The sequence below is a fragment of the Salmo salar genome, chromosome 02 (genome assembly GCF_965601325.2).
Source record: "Salmo salar chromosome 02, fSalSal1, whole genome shotgun sequence".
NCBI lineage: Eukaryota > Metazoa > Chordata > Actinopteri > Salmoniformes > Salmonidae > Salmo > Salmo salar.
This window is the reverse complement of record NC_138292.1, coordinates 8,862,501-8,877,721: the sequence shown is the minus strand read 5'-3', so window position 1 is coordinate 8,877,721 and position 15,221 is coordinate 8,862,501. Positions and strand designations below refer to the sequence as shown.

Sequence of the window (15,221 nt, the reverse complement as noted above, 5' to 3'; positions counted from 1 at the left end):
CCTACTGTACTGTACCTTCCAGTCTACATCCTCCCAGCCAATCAGGTCTGTTTATAATAATGAACCATCCTACTGTACTGTACCTTCCAGTCTACATCCTCCCAGCCAATCAGATCTGTTTATAATAATGAACCATCCTACTGTACTGTACCTTCCAGTCTACATCCTCCCAGCCAATCAGATCTGTTTATAATAATGAACCATCCTACTGTACTGTACCTTCCAGTCTACATCCTCCCAGCCAATCAGATCTGTTTATAATAATGAACCATCCTACTGTACTGTACCTTCCAGTCTACATCCTCCCAGCCAATCAGATCTGTTTATAATAATGAACCATCCTACTGTACTGTACCTTCCAGTCTACATCCTCCCAGCCAATCAGATCTGTTTATAATAATGAACCATCCTACTGTACTGTACCTTCCAGTCTACATCCTCCCAGCCAATCAGGTCTGTTTATAATAATGAACCATCCTACTGTACTGTACCTTCCAGTCTACATCCTCCCAGCCAATCAGGTCTGTTTATAATAATGAACCATCCTACTGTACTGTACCTTCCAGTCTACATCCTCCCAGCCAATCAGATCTGTTTATAATAATGAACCATCCTACTGTACTGTCCCTTCCAGTCTACATCCTCCCAGCCAATCAGATCTGTTTATAATAATGAACCATCCTACTGTACTGTACCTTCCAGTCTACATCCTCCCAGCCAATCAGATGAACCATCCTACTGTACTGTACCTTCCAGTCTACATCCTCCCAGCCAATCAGATCTGTTTATAATAATGAACCATCCTACTGTACTGTACCTTCCAGTCTACATCCTCCCAGCCAATCAGATCTGTTTATAATAATGAACCATCCTACTGTACTGTACCTTCCAGTCTACATCCTCCCAGCCAATCAGATCTGTTTATAATAATGAACCATCCTACTGTACTGTACCTTCCAGTCTACATCCTCCCAGCCAATCAGATCTGTTTATAATAATGAACCATCCTACTGTACTGTACCTTCCAGTCTACATCCTCCCAGCCAATCAGGTCTGTTTATAATAATGAACCATCCTACTGTACTGTACCTTCCAGTCTACATCCTCCCAGCCAATCAGATCTGTTTATAATAATGAACCATCCTACTGTACTGTACCTTCCAGTCTACATCCTCCCAGCCAATCAGATCTGTTTATAATAATGAACCATCCTACTGTACTGTACCTTCCAGTCTACATCCTCCCAGCCAATCAGGTCTGTTTATAATAATGAACCATCCTACTGTACTGTACCTTCCAGTCTACATCCTCCCAGCCAATCAGGTCTGTTTATAATAATGAACCATCCTACTGTACTGTACCTTCCAGTCTACATCCTCCCAGCCAATCAGATCTGTTTATAATAATGAACCATCCTGTACTGTCCCTTCCAGTCTACATCCTCCCAGCCAATCAGATCTGTTTATAATAATGAACCATCCTACTGTACTGTACCTTCCAGTCTACATCCTCCCAGCCAATCAGATCTGTTTATAATAATGAACCATCCTACTGTACTGTACCTTCCAGTCTACATCCTCCCAGCCAATCAGATCTGTTTATAATAATGAACCATCCTACTGTACCCTTCCAGTCTACATCCTCCCAGCCAATCAGGTCTGTTTATAATAATGAACCATCCTACTGTACTGTCCCTTCCAGTCTACATCCTCCCAGCCAATCAGGTCTGTTTATAATAATGAACCATCCTACTGTACTGTACCTTCCAGTCTACATCCTCCCAGCCAATCAGATCTGTTTATAATAATGAACCATCCTACTGTACTGTCCCTTCCAGTCTACATCCTCCCAGCCAATCAGATCTGTTTATAATAATGAACCATCCTACTGTACTGTACCTTCCAGTCTACATCCTCCCAGCCAATCAGGTCTGTTTTGCTGCAGGAAGTCTGGAAGACAACAGCAAGTGATCACTAACTCTCACTGACACACACACATTTCTGTCTTACGTGCTGTACACTGGGGGTGCTGGTGTGTGTGTGTGTGTGTGTCTTACGTGCTGTACGTTGGGGGTGCTGGTGTGTGTGTGTGTGTCTTACATGCTGTACGTTGGGGGTGCTGGTGTGTGTGTGTCTTACGTGCTGTACGTTGGGGGTGCTGGTGTGTGTGTGTGTCTTACGTGCTGTACGTTGGGGGTGCTGGTGTGTGTGTGTGTGTGTGTGTGTCTTACGTGCTGTACGCTGGGGGTGCTGGTGTGTGTGTGTGTGGTGTGTGTGGTGTGTTGTGTGTGTGTGTGTGTCTTACGTGCTGTACGTTGGGGGTGCTGGTGTGTGTGTGTGTGTGTGTGTGTGTCTTACGTGCTGTACGTTGGGGGTGCTGGTGTGTGTGTGTGTGTCTTACATGCTGTACGTTGGGGGTGCTGGTGTGTGTGTGTGTGTGTGTCTTACATGCTGTACGTTGGGGGTGCTGGTGTGTGTGTGTGTGTCTTACGTGCTGTACGTTGGGGGTGCTGGTGTGTGTGTGTGTGTCTTACGTGCTGTACGTTGGGGGTGCTGGTGTGTGTGTGTGTGTGTCTTACATGCTGTACGTTGGGGGTGCTGGTGTGTGTGTGTGTGTGTGTGTGTGTGTGTGTGTGTGTGTGTGTGTGTCTTACATGCTGTACATTGGGGGTGCTGGTGTGTGTGTGTGTGTGTGTGTGTGTGTGTGTGTGTGTGTGTGTGTGTGTGTGTGTGTGTGTGTGTGTGTGTGTGTGTGTGTGTGTGTCTTACATGCTGTACGTTGGGGGTGCTGGTGTGTGTGTGTGTGTGTGTGTGTGTGTGTGTGTGTGTGTGTGTGTGTGTGTGTGTCTTACATGCTGTACGTTGGGGGTGCTGGTGTGTGTGTGTGTGTGTGTGTGTGTGTGTGTGTGTGTGTGTGTGTGTGTGTGTGTGGATCTTACATGCTGTACGTTGGGGGTGCTGGTGTGTGTGTGTGTGTGTGTGTGTGTGTGTGTGTGTGTGTGTGTGTGTGTATCTTACATGCTGTACGTTGGGGGTGCTGGTGTGTGTGTGTGTGTGTGTGTGTGTGTGTGTGTGTGTGTGTGTGTGTGTGTGTGTGTGTGTGTGTGTGTGTGTATCTTACATGCTGTACGTTGGGGGTGCTGGTGTGTGTGTGTGTGTGTGTGTGTGTGTGTGTGTGTGTGTGTGTGTGTGTGTGTGTGTGTGTGTGTGTGTGATCTTACATGCTGTACGTTGGGGGTGCTGGTGTGTGTGTGTGTGTGTGTGTGTGTGTGTGTGTGTGTGTGTGTGTGTGTGTGTGTGTGTGTGTGTGTGTGTGTGTGTGTGTGTGTGTGATCTTACATGCTGTACGTTGGGGGTGCTGGTGTGTGTGTGTGTGTGTGTGTGTGTGTGTGTGTGTGTGTGTGTGTGTGTGTGTGTGTGTGTGTGTGTGTGTGTGTGTGTGTGTGTGTGTGTGTGTGTGTGTGTGTGTGTGTGTGTGTGTGTATCTTACATGCTGTACGTTGGGGGTGCTGGTGTGTGTGTGTGTGTGTGTGTGTGTGTGTGTGTGTGTGTGTGTGTGTGTGTGTGTGTGTGTGTGTGTGTGTGTGTGTGTGTGTGTGTGTGTGTGTGTGTGTGTGTGTGTGTGTGTGTGGATCTTACATGCTGTACATTGGGGGTGCTGAAGCTCCTTCTGATGTTTCTCCCTTTAACAGACAGAGCTTCCTTCACCGTCACCGCCTGATGACATCAATCAAACAAACTTTATTGTCCCCAGAGAGAAATGTGGTTGGCAGTGATCCATTTAGATACCTCCTTTACACAAACCACACAGGATTCACACATCTAAACTCATGGACGAAAAGAACATCATTTACCATATGTAACAGCAAGAGCCAGTACCATTCAACAGCGTGAAGTGTGTGTGAAGTGTAGTGTGTGTGTGTGTGAAGCGTGTGTGTGTGAAGTGTGTGTGAGGTGTGTATGTGTGAAGTGTGTGCATTGTGTGTGTGTGTGAAATGTGTGTGAAGTGTGTGTGTGAGAGGTACCTGTCTGAGTCTCTCCAGGCTCAGTATATTCTCCACCTCCAGAAGTCCTCTGGTGTATTGCTCTATGTAGGTCTGTCCACCCTGACTCTCCTCACCGTCTCCCCTCGCTGCTATGAGGGCCAGAGTCTCTCTCTCCTCAGGCTCCTCAGACGCCTGGACACAACATTATTACATTACAACACAACATGATTATACTACAATACAACACAACATTATTATACTACAATACAACACAACATTATTATACTACAATACAACATTATTATACTACAATACAATATTATTATACTACAATACAACATTATTATACTACAATACAACACAACATTATTATACTACAATACAACACAACATTATTATACTACAATACAACACAACATTATTATACTACAATACAACATTATTATACTACAATACAATATTATTATACTACAATACAACACAATATTATTATACTACAATACAACACAACATTATTATACTACAATACAACACAACATTATTATACTACAATACAACACAACATTATTATACTACAATACAACACATTATTATACTACAATACAACACAACATTATTACATTACAACACAACATTATTATACTACAATACAACATTATTATACTACAATACAACACATTATTATACTACAATACAACACAACATTATTACATTACAACACAATATTATTATACTACAATACAACACAATATTATTATACTACAATACAATATTATTATACTACAATACAACACAACATTATTACATTACAACACAACATGATTATACTACAATAAAACACAACATTATTATACTACAATACAACACAACATTATTATACTACAATACAACATTATTATACTACAATACAACACAACATTATTATACTACAATACAACACAATATTATTATACTACAATACAACACAACATTATTATACTACAATACAACATTATTATACTACAATACAACACAACATTATTATACTACAATACAACACAATATTATTATACTACAATACAACACAACATTATTATACTACAATACAACACAACATTATTATACTACAATACAACACAACATTATTATACTACAATACAACACAATATTATTATACTACAATACAACACAATATTATTATACTACAATACAACACAACATTATTATACCACAATACAACACAATATTATTATACTACAAGAGAGTTAACCAAACTGTGTCCTAGGGTGGTGTAGAGGTCTATGAGAGTTAACCAAACTGTGTTCTAGGGTGGTGTAGAGGTCTAAGAGAGTTAACCAAACTGTGTCCTAGGGTGGTGTAGAGGTCTATGAGAGTTAACCAAACTGTGTTCTAGGGTGGTATAGCTGTCTAAGAGAGTTAACCAAACTGTGTCCTAGGGTGGTGTAGAGGTCTATGAGAGTTAACCAAACTGTGTCCTAGGGTGGTGTAGAGGTCTATGAGAGTTAACCAAACTGTGTCCTAGGGTGGTACAGCTGTCTAAGAGAGTTAATCAAACTGTGTCCTAGGGTGGTATAGCTGTCTAAGAGAGTTAACCAAACTGTGTCCTAGGGTGGTATAGCTGTCTAAGAGAGTTAACCAAACTGTGTCCTAGGGTGGTATAGCTGTCTAAGAGAGTTAACCAAACTGTGTCCTAGGGTGGTACAGCTGTCTAAGAGAGTTAACCAAACTGTGTCCTAGGGTGGTATAGCTGTCTAAGAGAGTTAACCAAACTGTGTCCTAGGGTGGTGTAGAGGTCTATGAGAGTTAACCAAACTGTGTCCCAGGGTGGTACAGCTGTCTATGAGAGTTAACCAAACTGTGTCCTAGGGTGGTACAGCTGTCTAAGAGAGTTAACCAAACTGTGTCCTAGGGTGGTGTAGAGGTCTATGAGAGTTAACCAAACTGTGTCCTAGGGTGGTACAGCTGTCTATGAGAGTTAACCAAACTGTGTCCTAGGGTGGTACAGCTGTCTAAGAGAGTTAACCAAACTGTGTCCTAGGGTGGTACAGCTGTCTAAGAGAGTTAACCAAACTGTGTCCTCGGGTGGTATAGCTGTCTAAGAGAGTTAACCAAACTGTGTCCTAGGGTGGTACAGCTGTCTAAGAGAGTTAACCAAACTGTGTCCTAGGGTGGTACAGCTGTCTAAGAGAGTTAACCAAACTGTGTCCTAGGGTGGTATAGCTGTCTAAGAGAGTTAACCAAACTGTGTCCTAGGGTGGTACAGCTGTCTAAGAGAGTTAACCAAACTGTGTCCTAGGGTGGTATAGCTGTCTAAGAGAGTTAACCAAACTGTGTCCTAGGGTGGTATAGCTGTCTAAGAGAGTTAACCAAACTGTGTCCTAGGGTGGTAAGGCTGTCTAAGAGAGTTAACCAAACTGTGTCCTAGGGTGGTGTAGAGGTCAAATAGAGTTAACCAAACTGTGTCCTAGGGTGGTATAGCTGTCTAAGAGAGTTAACCAAACTGTGTCCTAGGGTGGTACAGCTGTCTATGAGAGTTAACCAAACTGTGTCCTAGGGTGGTATAGCTGTCTAAGAGAGTTAACCAAACTGTGTCCTAGGGTGGTATAGAGGTCTAAGAGAGTTAACCAAACTGTGTCCTAGGGTGGTACAGCTGTCTAAGAGAGTTAACCAAACTGTGTCCTAGGGTGGTACAGCTGTCTATGAGAGTTAACCAAACTGTGTCCTAGGGTGGTATAGCTGTCTAAGAGAGTTAACCAAACTGTGTCCTAGGGTGGTATAGAGGTCTAAGAGAGTTAACCAAACTGTGTCCTAGGGTGGTACAGCTGTCTAAGAGAGTTAACCAAACTGTGTCCTAGGGTGGTACAGCTGTCTAAGAGAGTTAACCAAACTGTGTCCTCGGGTGGTATAGCTGTCTAAGAGAGTTAACCAAACTGTGTCCTAGGGTGGTACAGCTGTCTAAGAGAGTTAACCAAACTGTGTCCTAGGGTGGTACAGCTGTCTAAGAGAGTTAACCAAACTGTGTCCTAGGGTGGTATAGCTGTCTAAGAGAGTTAACCAAACTGTGTCCTAGGGTGGTACAGCTGTCTAAGAGAGTTAACCAAACTGTGTCCTAGGGTGGTATAGCTGTCTAAGAGAGTTAACCAAACTGTGTCCTAGGGTGGTATAGCTGTCTAAGAGAGTTAACCAAACTGTGTCCTAGGGTGGTAAGGCTGTCTAAGAGAGTTAACCAAACTGTGTCCTAGGGTGGTGTAGAGGTCTAATAGAGTTAACCAAACTGTGTCCTAGGGTGGTATAGCTGTCTAAGAGAGTTAACCAAACTGTGTCCTAGGGTGGTACAGCTGTCTATGAGAGTTAACCAAACTGTGTCCTAGGGTGGTATAGCTGTCTAAGAGAGTTAACCAAACTGTGTCCTAGGGTGGTATAGAGGTCTAAGAGAGTTAACCAAACTGTGTCCTAGGGTGGTGTAGAGGTCTATGAGAGTTAACCAAACTGTGTCCTAGGGTGGTGTAGAGGTCTATGAGAGTTAACCAAACTGTGTCCTAGGGTGGTGTAGAGGTCTATGAGAGTTAACCAAACTGTGTCCTAGGGTGGTGTAGAGGTCTATGAGAGTTAACAATGTAGCCATGTTATTTTATACTCCCTGTATATAGCCATGTTATTTTCTACTTCCTGTATATAGCATGTTATTTTCTACTTCCTGTATATAGCCATGTTATTTTCTACTCCCTGTATATAGATAGCCATGTTATTTTCTACTTCCTGTATATAGCATGTTATTTTCTACTCCCTGTATATAGCCATGTTATTTTCTACTTCCTGTATATAGCATGTTATTTTCTACTTCCTGTATATAACCATGTTATTTTCTACTTCCTGTATATAGATAGCCATGTTATTTTCTACTCCCTGTATATAGATAGCCATGTTATTTTCTACTCCCTGTATATAGCCATGTTATTTTCTACTCCCTGTATATAGCCATGTTATTTTCTACTCCCTGTATATAACCATGTTATTTTCTACTTCCTGTATATAGCCATGTTATTTTCTACTTCCTGTATATAGATAGCCATGTTATGTTCTACTCTCTGTATATAGATAGCCATGTTATTTTCTACTTCCTGTATATAGATAGCCATGTTATTTTCTACTCTCTGTATATAGATAGCCATGTTATTTTCTACTCCCTGTATATAGATAGCCATGTTATTTTCTACTCTCTGTATATAGACATGTTATTTTCTACTTCCTGTATATAGCCATGTTATTTTCTACTCCGTGTATATAGATAGCCATGTTATTTCTACTCCCTGTATATAGATAGCCATGTTATTTTCTACTCCCTGTATATAGATAGCCATGTTATTTTCTACTCCGTGTATATAGATAGCCATGTTATTTTCTACTTCCTGTATATAGATAGCCATGTTATTTTCTACTCCCTGTATATAGATAGCCATGTTATTTTCTACTCCCTGTATATAGATAGCCATGTTATTTTCTACTCCCTGTATATAGATAGCCATGTTATTTTCTACTCCCTGTATATAGATAGCCATGTTATTTTCTACTCCCTGTATATAGATAGCCATGTTATTTTCTACTCCCTGTATATAGATAGCCATGTTATTTTCTACTCCCTGTATATAGATAGCCATGTTATTTTCTACTCCCTGTATATAGATAGCCATGTTATTTCTACTCCCTGTATATAGATAGCCATGTTATTTTCTACTCTCTGTATATAGCCATGTTATTTTCTACTTCCTGTATATAGCCATGTTATTTTCTACTCCCTGTATATAGCCATGTTATTTTCTACTCTCTGTATATAGCCATGTTATTTCTACTCCCTGTATATAGATAGCCATGTTATTTTCTACTCCCTGTATATAGATATCCATGTTATTTTCTACTTCCTGTATATAGCCATGTTATTTTCTACTTCCTGTATATAGCCATGTTATTTTCTACTCTCTGTATATAGCCATGTTATTTTATACTTCCTGTATATAGCCATGTTATTTTCTACTCCGTGTATATAGATAGCCATGTTATTTTCTACTCCCTGTATATTGATTAGCATGTTATTTTCTACTTCAGGTATATACCCATGCTATTTTCTACTCCCTGTATATAGATAGCCATGTTATTTTCTACTACCTGTATAAAGCCATGTAATTTTCTACTTCCTGTATATAGCCATGTTATTTTCTACTTCCTGTATATAGCCATGTTATTTTCTACTTCCTGTATATAGCCATGTTATTTCTACTCCCTGTATATAGCCATGTTATTTTCTACTCTCTGTATATAGCCATGTTATTTTCTACTTCCTGTATATAGCCATGTTATTTTCTACTTCCTGTATATAGCCATGTTATTTCTACTCCCTGTATATAGATAGCCATGTAATTTTCTACTTCCTGTATATAGCCATGTTATTTTCTACTTCCTGTATATAGCCATGTTATTTCTACTCCCTGTATATAGCCATGTTATTTTCTACTCTCTGTATATAGCCATGTTATTTTCTACTTCCTGTATATAGCCATGTTATTTTCTACTTCCTGTATATAGCCATGTTATTTCTACTCTCTGTATATAGATAGCCATGTTATTTTCTACTCCCTGTATATAGATAGCCATGTTATTTTCTACTTCCTGTTTATAGCCATGTTATTTTCTACTCCCTGTATATCGATAGCCATGTTATTTTCTACTCCCTGTATATAGCCATGTTATTTTATACTTCCTGTATATAGCCATGTTATTTTCTATTCCCTGTATATAGATAGCCATGTTATTTTCTACTCCCTGTATATAGCCATGTTATTTTCTACTCCCTGTATATAGCCATGTTATTTTCTACTCCCTGTATATAGATAGCCATGTTATTTTCTACTCCCTGTATATAGATATCCATGTTATTTTCTACTTCCTGTATATAGATAGCCATGTTATTTTCTACTCCCTGTATATAGCCATGTTATTTTCTACTTCAGGTATATAGATAGCCATGTTATTTTCTACTCCCTGTATATAGCCATGTTATTTTATACTTCCTGTATATAGATAGCCATGTTATTTTCTACTCCCTGTATATAGCCATGTTATTTTATACTTCCTGTATATAACCATGTTATTTTATACTTCCTGTATATAACCATGTTATTTTCTACTTCCTGTATATAGATAGCCATGTTATTTTATGCTTCCTGTATATAGATAGCCATGTTATTTTCTACTTACTGTATATAGATAGCCATGTTATGTTCTACTTCCTGTATATAGATAGCCATGTTATTTTCTACTCCCTGTATATAGATAGCCATGTTATTTTCTACTCCCTGTATATAGATAGCCATGTTATTTTCTACTTCCTGTATATAGATAGCCATGTTATTTTCTACTTACTGTATATAGATAGCCATGTTATTTTCTACTTCCTGTATATAGCCATGTTATTTTCTACTTCCTGTATATAACCATGTTATTTTATACTCCCTGTATATAGATAGCCATGTTATTTTCTACTCCCTGTATATAGCCATGTTATTTTATACTTCCTGTATATAGATAGCCATGTTATTTTCTACTCCCTGTATATAGCCATGTTATTTTATACTTCCTGTATATAACCATGTTATTTTATACTTCCTGTATATAACCATGTTATTTTCTACTTACTGTATATAGATAGCCATGTTATTTTCTACTTCCTGTATATAGCCATGTTATTTTTACTTGTTATTCACTGTCACAATTTTTTATTTTATCTTTTAACTGTGCATTGGTGGAAAATGACCCGTAAGAAAGCATTTCACCGTTAGTCTACACCTGTTGTCTACCAAGCATGTGACACATAACCTTTGATTTGATATAAAATATAACCTGTCTCATTAAATAAACCTAAAACATGTGAGAAGGGGGACTCCCTCACTCCTTAAAAAATTGAATACAATACTTTTATTGTACCATTATCTCTGGATACCAAAAATGAAATCAAAATAGTTTCTAACTTTATTTGGATACTAGTCCCCTGCAGATAGTTTAGACTAGTTATTGTTGGTATACTATATTTAACACAGTGACACTGACATCACACAGTAACAGTGAAGCTGTTTACCTTTGGTATATTAGACAGGATCTCATAGGTGACTCCACAGGAGTACAGTGTGTTCTTCAAGGACATCCTTCTCTTCAGACTCTGGGTGAAGCTCTACGGCAGAGAAAAACAACATGGTGGATTAGTACTGAGTACAGTGTGTTCTTCAAGGACATCCTTCTCTTCAGACTCTGGGTGAAGCTCTACGGCAGAGAAAAACAACATGGTGGATCAGTACTGAGTACACTACATCACAGACATGGAATAAAAAAAGACTATATTTTAAGGCTTCCTCATGAAAGCCTACCTGTTCTGCACATTGAGTAACAGGCTGCCAGACAGAGAGAGTTACAGGGCCAGATTCCCGGACAGAGGTGAAACCCAGTCCTAGCAGGCCTGTTAGTCCAGGACTAGGCTTAATCTGGGTCGGGGAAACCGGGCTTTAATGTTTCTCTAATCTAATGTAATTATGTGCTGTCAGCCGTGTCAATAGTCACCAGGCCGGTCAGGGCTGTTTGTTGTAGATGTTGACAGATGTTTGTCTGTCTGTCAGTGTGTGTGTGTGTGTCAGTGTGTGTGTGTGTGTCTCCAGTCCAGTCAGTGCAGACCTGTTTGTTGTAGATGTTAACAGAGATCCTCTTGCGGACCACCAGTTCCATGGAGGCAGGATGGCTGAGCTGCACCGTGGATTTAACGATCACGTAGATACGCTCGTTGGGTGACGTCACGCGGTTCAGGTGCACAGAGTCGTGGATGGATGAGTCCCAGGAGCACACCGCTGACACCTAGTGGCAGGAGGACAGATGACAGGAGGTATTTACATGCTACACTGCACCCTGGAAAACACTCACAACTATTATTCTTAGGGTTGCAAAATTCCGGTAAGTTTCCCAAAATTATTCTCAGGTTTTCACAAAATCCTGATTGGATGACTTCCGGGTTTCCTGCATATTTCCTCCTGATTTCGGGAATCTTCCAACCGGGATTTCTGGAAAACGGGAAGTGGCCAGTGCACGCGCGCATGCACACACACACACCCTCTCTCTTGTACAGCTAACCTTGTGGGGACACACAATTCAGTCTAATTCAAAATCAAATTTTCCCTAACCCCTGACCCGTACTCTTACCCTAACCTTAACCCTAAACCTAACCCTAGCTCCTAACCCTAGTTCCTAACCCTAACCTAACCCTAGCTCCTAACCCTAGCTCCTAATCCTAGCTCCTAACCTTAATGTAACCTTAACCCTAAACCTAGCTCCTAACCCTAACCCTAGTTCCTAACCCTAAACCTAACCCCTAACCCTAAACCTAGGTCCTAACCCTCATTCCTAAACCTAACTCTAGCTCCTAACCCTAGTTCCTAAACCTAACCCTAGCTCCTAACCCTAGCTCCTAACCCTAGCTCCTAACTCTAGCTCCTAACCCTAACCCTAGGTCCTAACTCTAAACCTAACCCTAGGTCCTAACTCTAAACCTAACCCTAGCTCCTAACCCTAAACCTAACCCTAGCTCCTAACCCTAAACCTAACCCTAGCTCCTAACCCTAAACCTAACCCTAGCTCCTAACCCTAAACCTAACCCTAGCTCCTAAACCTAACCCTAGCTCCTAACCCTAAACCTAGCTCCTAACCCTAAACCTAACCCTAGCTCCTAACCCTAACCCTAGTTCCTAACCCTAACCCCTAACCCTAAACCTAGGTCCCAACCCTCATTCCTAAACCTAACTCTAGCTCCTAACCCTAGTTCCTAAACCTAACCCTTGCTCCTAACCCTAGCTCCTAACCCTAAACCTAACCCTAGCTCCTAACCCTAACCCTAGGTCCCAACTCTAAACCTAACCCTAGGTCCTAACTCTAAACCTAAACCTAGCTCCTAACCCTAGCTCCTAACCCTAAACCTAACCCTAGCTCCTAACCCTAAACCTAACCCTAGCTCCTAACCCTAAACCTAGCTCCTAACTCTAAACCTAACCCTAGCTCCTAACCCTAGCTCCTAACCCTAAACATAACCCTAGCTCCTAACCCTAAACCTAACCCTAGCTCCTAACCCTAAACCTAACCCTAGCTCCTAACCCTAAACCTAACCCTAGCTCCTAACCCTAAACCTAACCCTAGCTCCTAACCCTAAACCTAACCCTAGCTCCTAACTCTAAACCTAACCCTAGCTCCTAACCCTAAACCTAACCCTAGCTCCTAACTCTAAACCTAAACCTAGCTCCTAACCCTAGCTCCTAACCCTAAACATAACCCTAGCTCCTAACCCTAAACCTAACCCTAGCTCCTAACCCTAAACCTAACCCTAGCTCCTAACCCTAAACCTAACCCTAGCTCCTAACCCTAAACCTAACCCTAGCTCCTAACCCTAAACCTAACCCTAGCTCCTAACCCTAACCCTAGCTCCTAACCCTAGCTCCTAACCCTAAACCTAACCCTAGCTCCTAACCCAAGCTCCTAACTCTAAAGCTAAACCTAGCTCCTAACCCTAAACCTAACCCTAGCTCCTAACCCTAAACCTAACCCTAGCTCCTAACCCCAAACCTAACCCTAGCTCCTAACCCTAAACATAACCCTAGCTCCTAACTCTAAACATAACCCTAGCTCCTAACTCTAAACCTAACCCTAGCTCCTAACCCTAACCCTAGCTCCTAACCCTAAACCTAACCCTAGCTCCTAACCCTAAACCTAACCCTAGCTCCTAACTCTAAACCTAACCCTAGCTCCTAACCCTAGCCCCTAACCCTAGCTCCTAACCCTAAACCTAACCCTAGCTCCTAACCCTAAACCTAACCCTAGCTCCTAACCCTAAACCTAACCCTAAACCTAGCTCCTAACCCTAACCCTAGCTCCTAACCCTAAACCTAACCCTAGCTCCTAACCCTAACCCTAGCTCCTAACCCTAAACATAACCCTAGCTCCTAACTCTAAACATAACCCTAGCTCCTAACTCTAAACCTAACCCTAGCTCCTAACCCTAGCTCCTAACCCTAGCTCCTAACCCTAGCTCCTAACCCTAAACCTAACCCTAGCTCCTAACTCTAAACCTAACCCTAGCTCCTAACCCTAGCTCCTAACCCTAAACATAACCCTAGCTCCTAACTCTAAACATAACCCTAGCTCCTAACCCTAGCTCCTAACCCTAAACCTAACCCTAGCTCCTAACTCTAAACATAACCCTAGCTCCTAACCCTAGCTCCTAACCCTAAACCTAACCCTAGCTCCTAACCCTAGCTCCTAACTCTAAACATAACCCTAGCTCCTAACCCTAGCTCCTAACCCTAAACCTAACCCTAGCTCCTAACTCTAAACATAACCCTAGCTCCTAACCCTAACCCCTAACTCTAAACCTAACCCTAGCTCCTAACCCTAGCTCCTAACCCTAAACATAACCCTAGCTCCTAACTCTAAACATAACCCTAGCTCCTAACTCTAAACCTAACCCTAGCTCCTAACCCTAGCTCCTAACCCTAAACCTAACCCTAGCTCCTAACTCTAAACCTAACCCTAGCTCCTAACCCTAGCTCCTAACCCTAAACATAACCCTAGCTCCTAACCCTAGCTCCTAACCCTAGCTCCTAACTCTAAACCTAACCCTAGCTCCTAACCCTAGCTCCTAACCCTAAACATAACCCTAGCTCCTAACCCTAGCTCCTAACCCTAAACATAACCCTAGCTCCTAACCCTAGCTCCTAACCCTAGCTCCTAACCCTAAACATAACCCTAGCTCCTAACCCTAGCTCCTAACCCTAAACATAACCCTAGCTCCTAACCCTAGCTTTTAAACCCTTAACGTAACCTTAACCCTAAACCCCCTAGTAATAGAATTTGACCTCGTGGGGACCAACAAAATGTCCCCAGTTGGTCAATTTTCTTTTGGCCCCCACAATATTTTTTTGTGGGACTTCTGGTCCCCACAAGAAGAGTTAAACACGTCCACACACAGACATACACAGACCTACACACACAGAGTACTCTACCTCGTCATCACTGTGTCTGATGATTGGCAGGTAGAAGAACTGGCTGCCGTGCTCTTTGGGTAGGATAGAGTTAACCCCGGCAGCGTTGGGTCCTGTTAACTGTTGATTCACTGTCAGGTTGTCTGCTGTAGAGGTAGAGTCTGATGTTAGAGGTT

General features: G+C 41.5%; 1 protein-coding gene across 1 annotated transcript in view; it reads right to left on the bottom strand.

Annotated features, from left to right (window-relative positions):
* Nucleotides 1–15,221, bottom strand: part of LOC106596042 (kinesin-like protein KIF13A) — a 294,942-nt gene that overhangs the window by 16,322 nt on the left and 263,399 nt on the right. The window contains exons 30-35 of the mRNA XM_082959594.1: nucleotides 15,067–15,191; nucleotides 11,702–11,878; nucleotides 11,115–11,207; nucleotides 4,025–4,177; nucleotides 3,639–3,716; nucleotides 1,899–1,949 (exon numbers count right to left, since the gene is read on the bottom strand). Coding sequence (XP_082815720.1) covers nucleotides 1,899–1,949; nucleotides 3,639–3,716; nucleotides 4,025–4,177; nucleotides 11,115–11,207; nucleotides 11,702–11,878; nucleotides 15,067–15,191 — 677 coding nt within the window. The remainder of the gene's footprint in view (nucleotides 1–1,898; nucleotides 1,950–3,638; nucleotides 3,717–4,024; nucleotides 4,178–11,114; nucleotides 11,208–11,701; nucleotides 11,879–15,066; nucleotides 15,192–15,221) is intronic.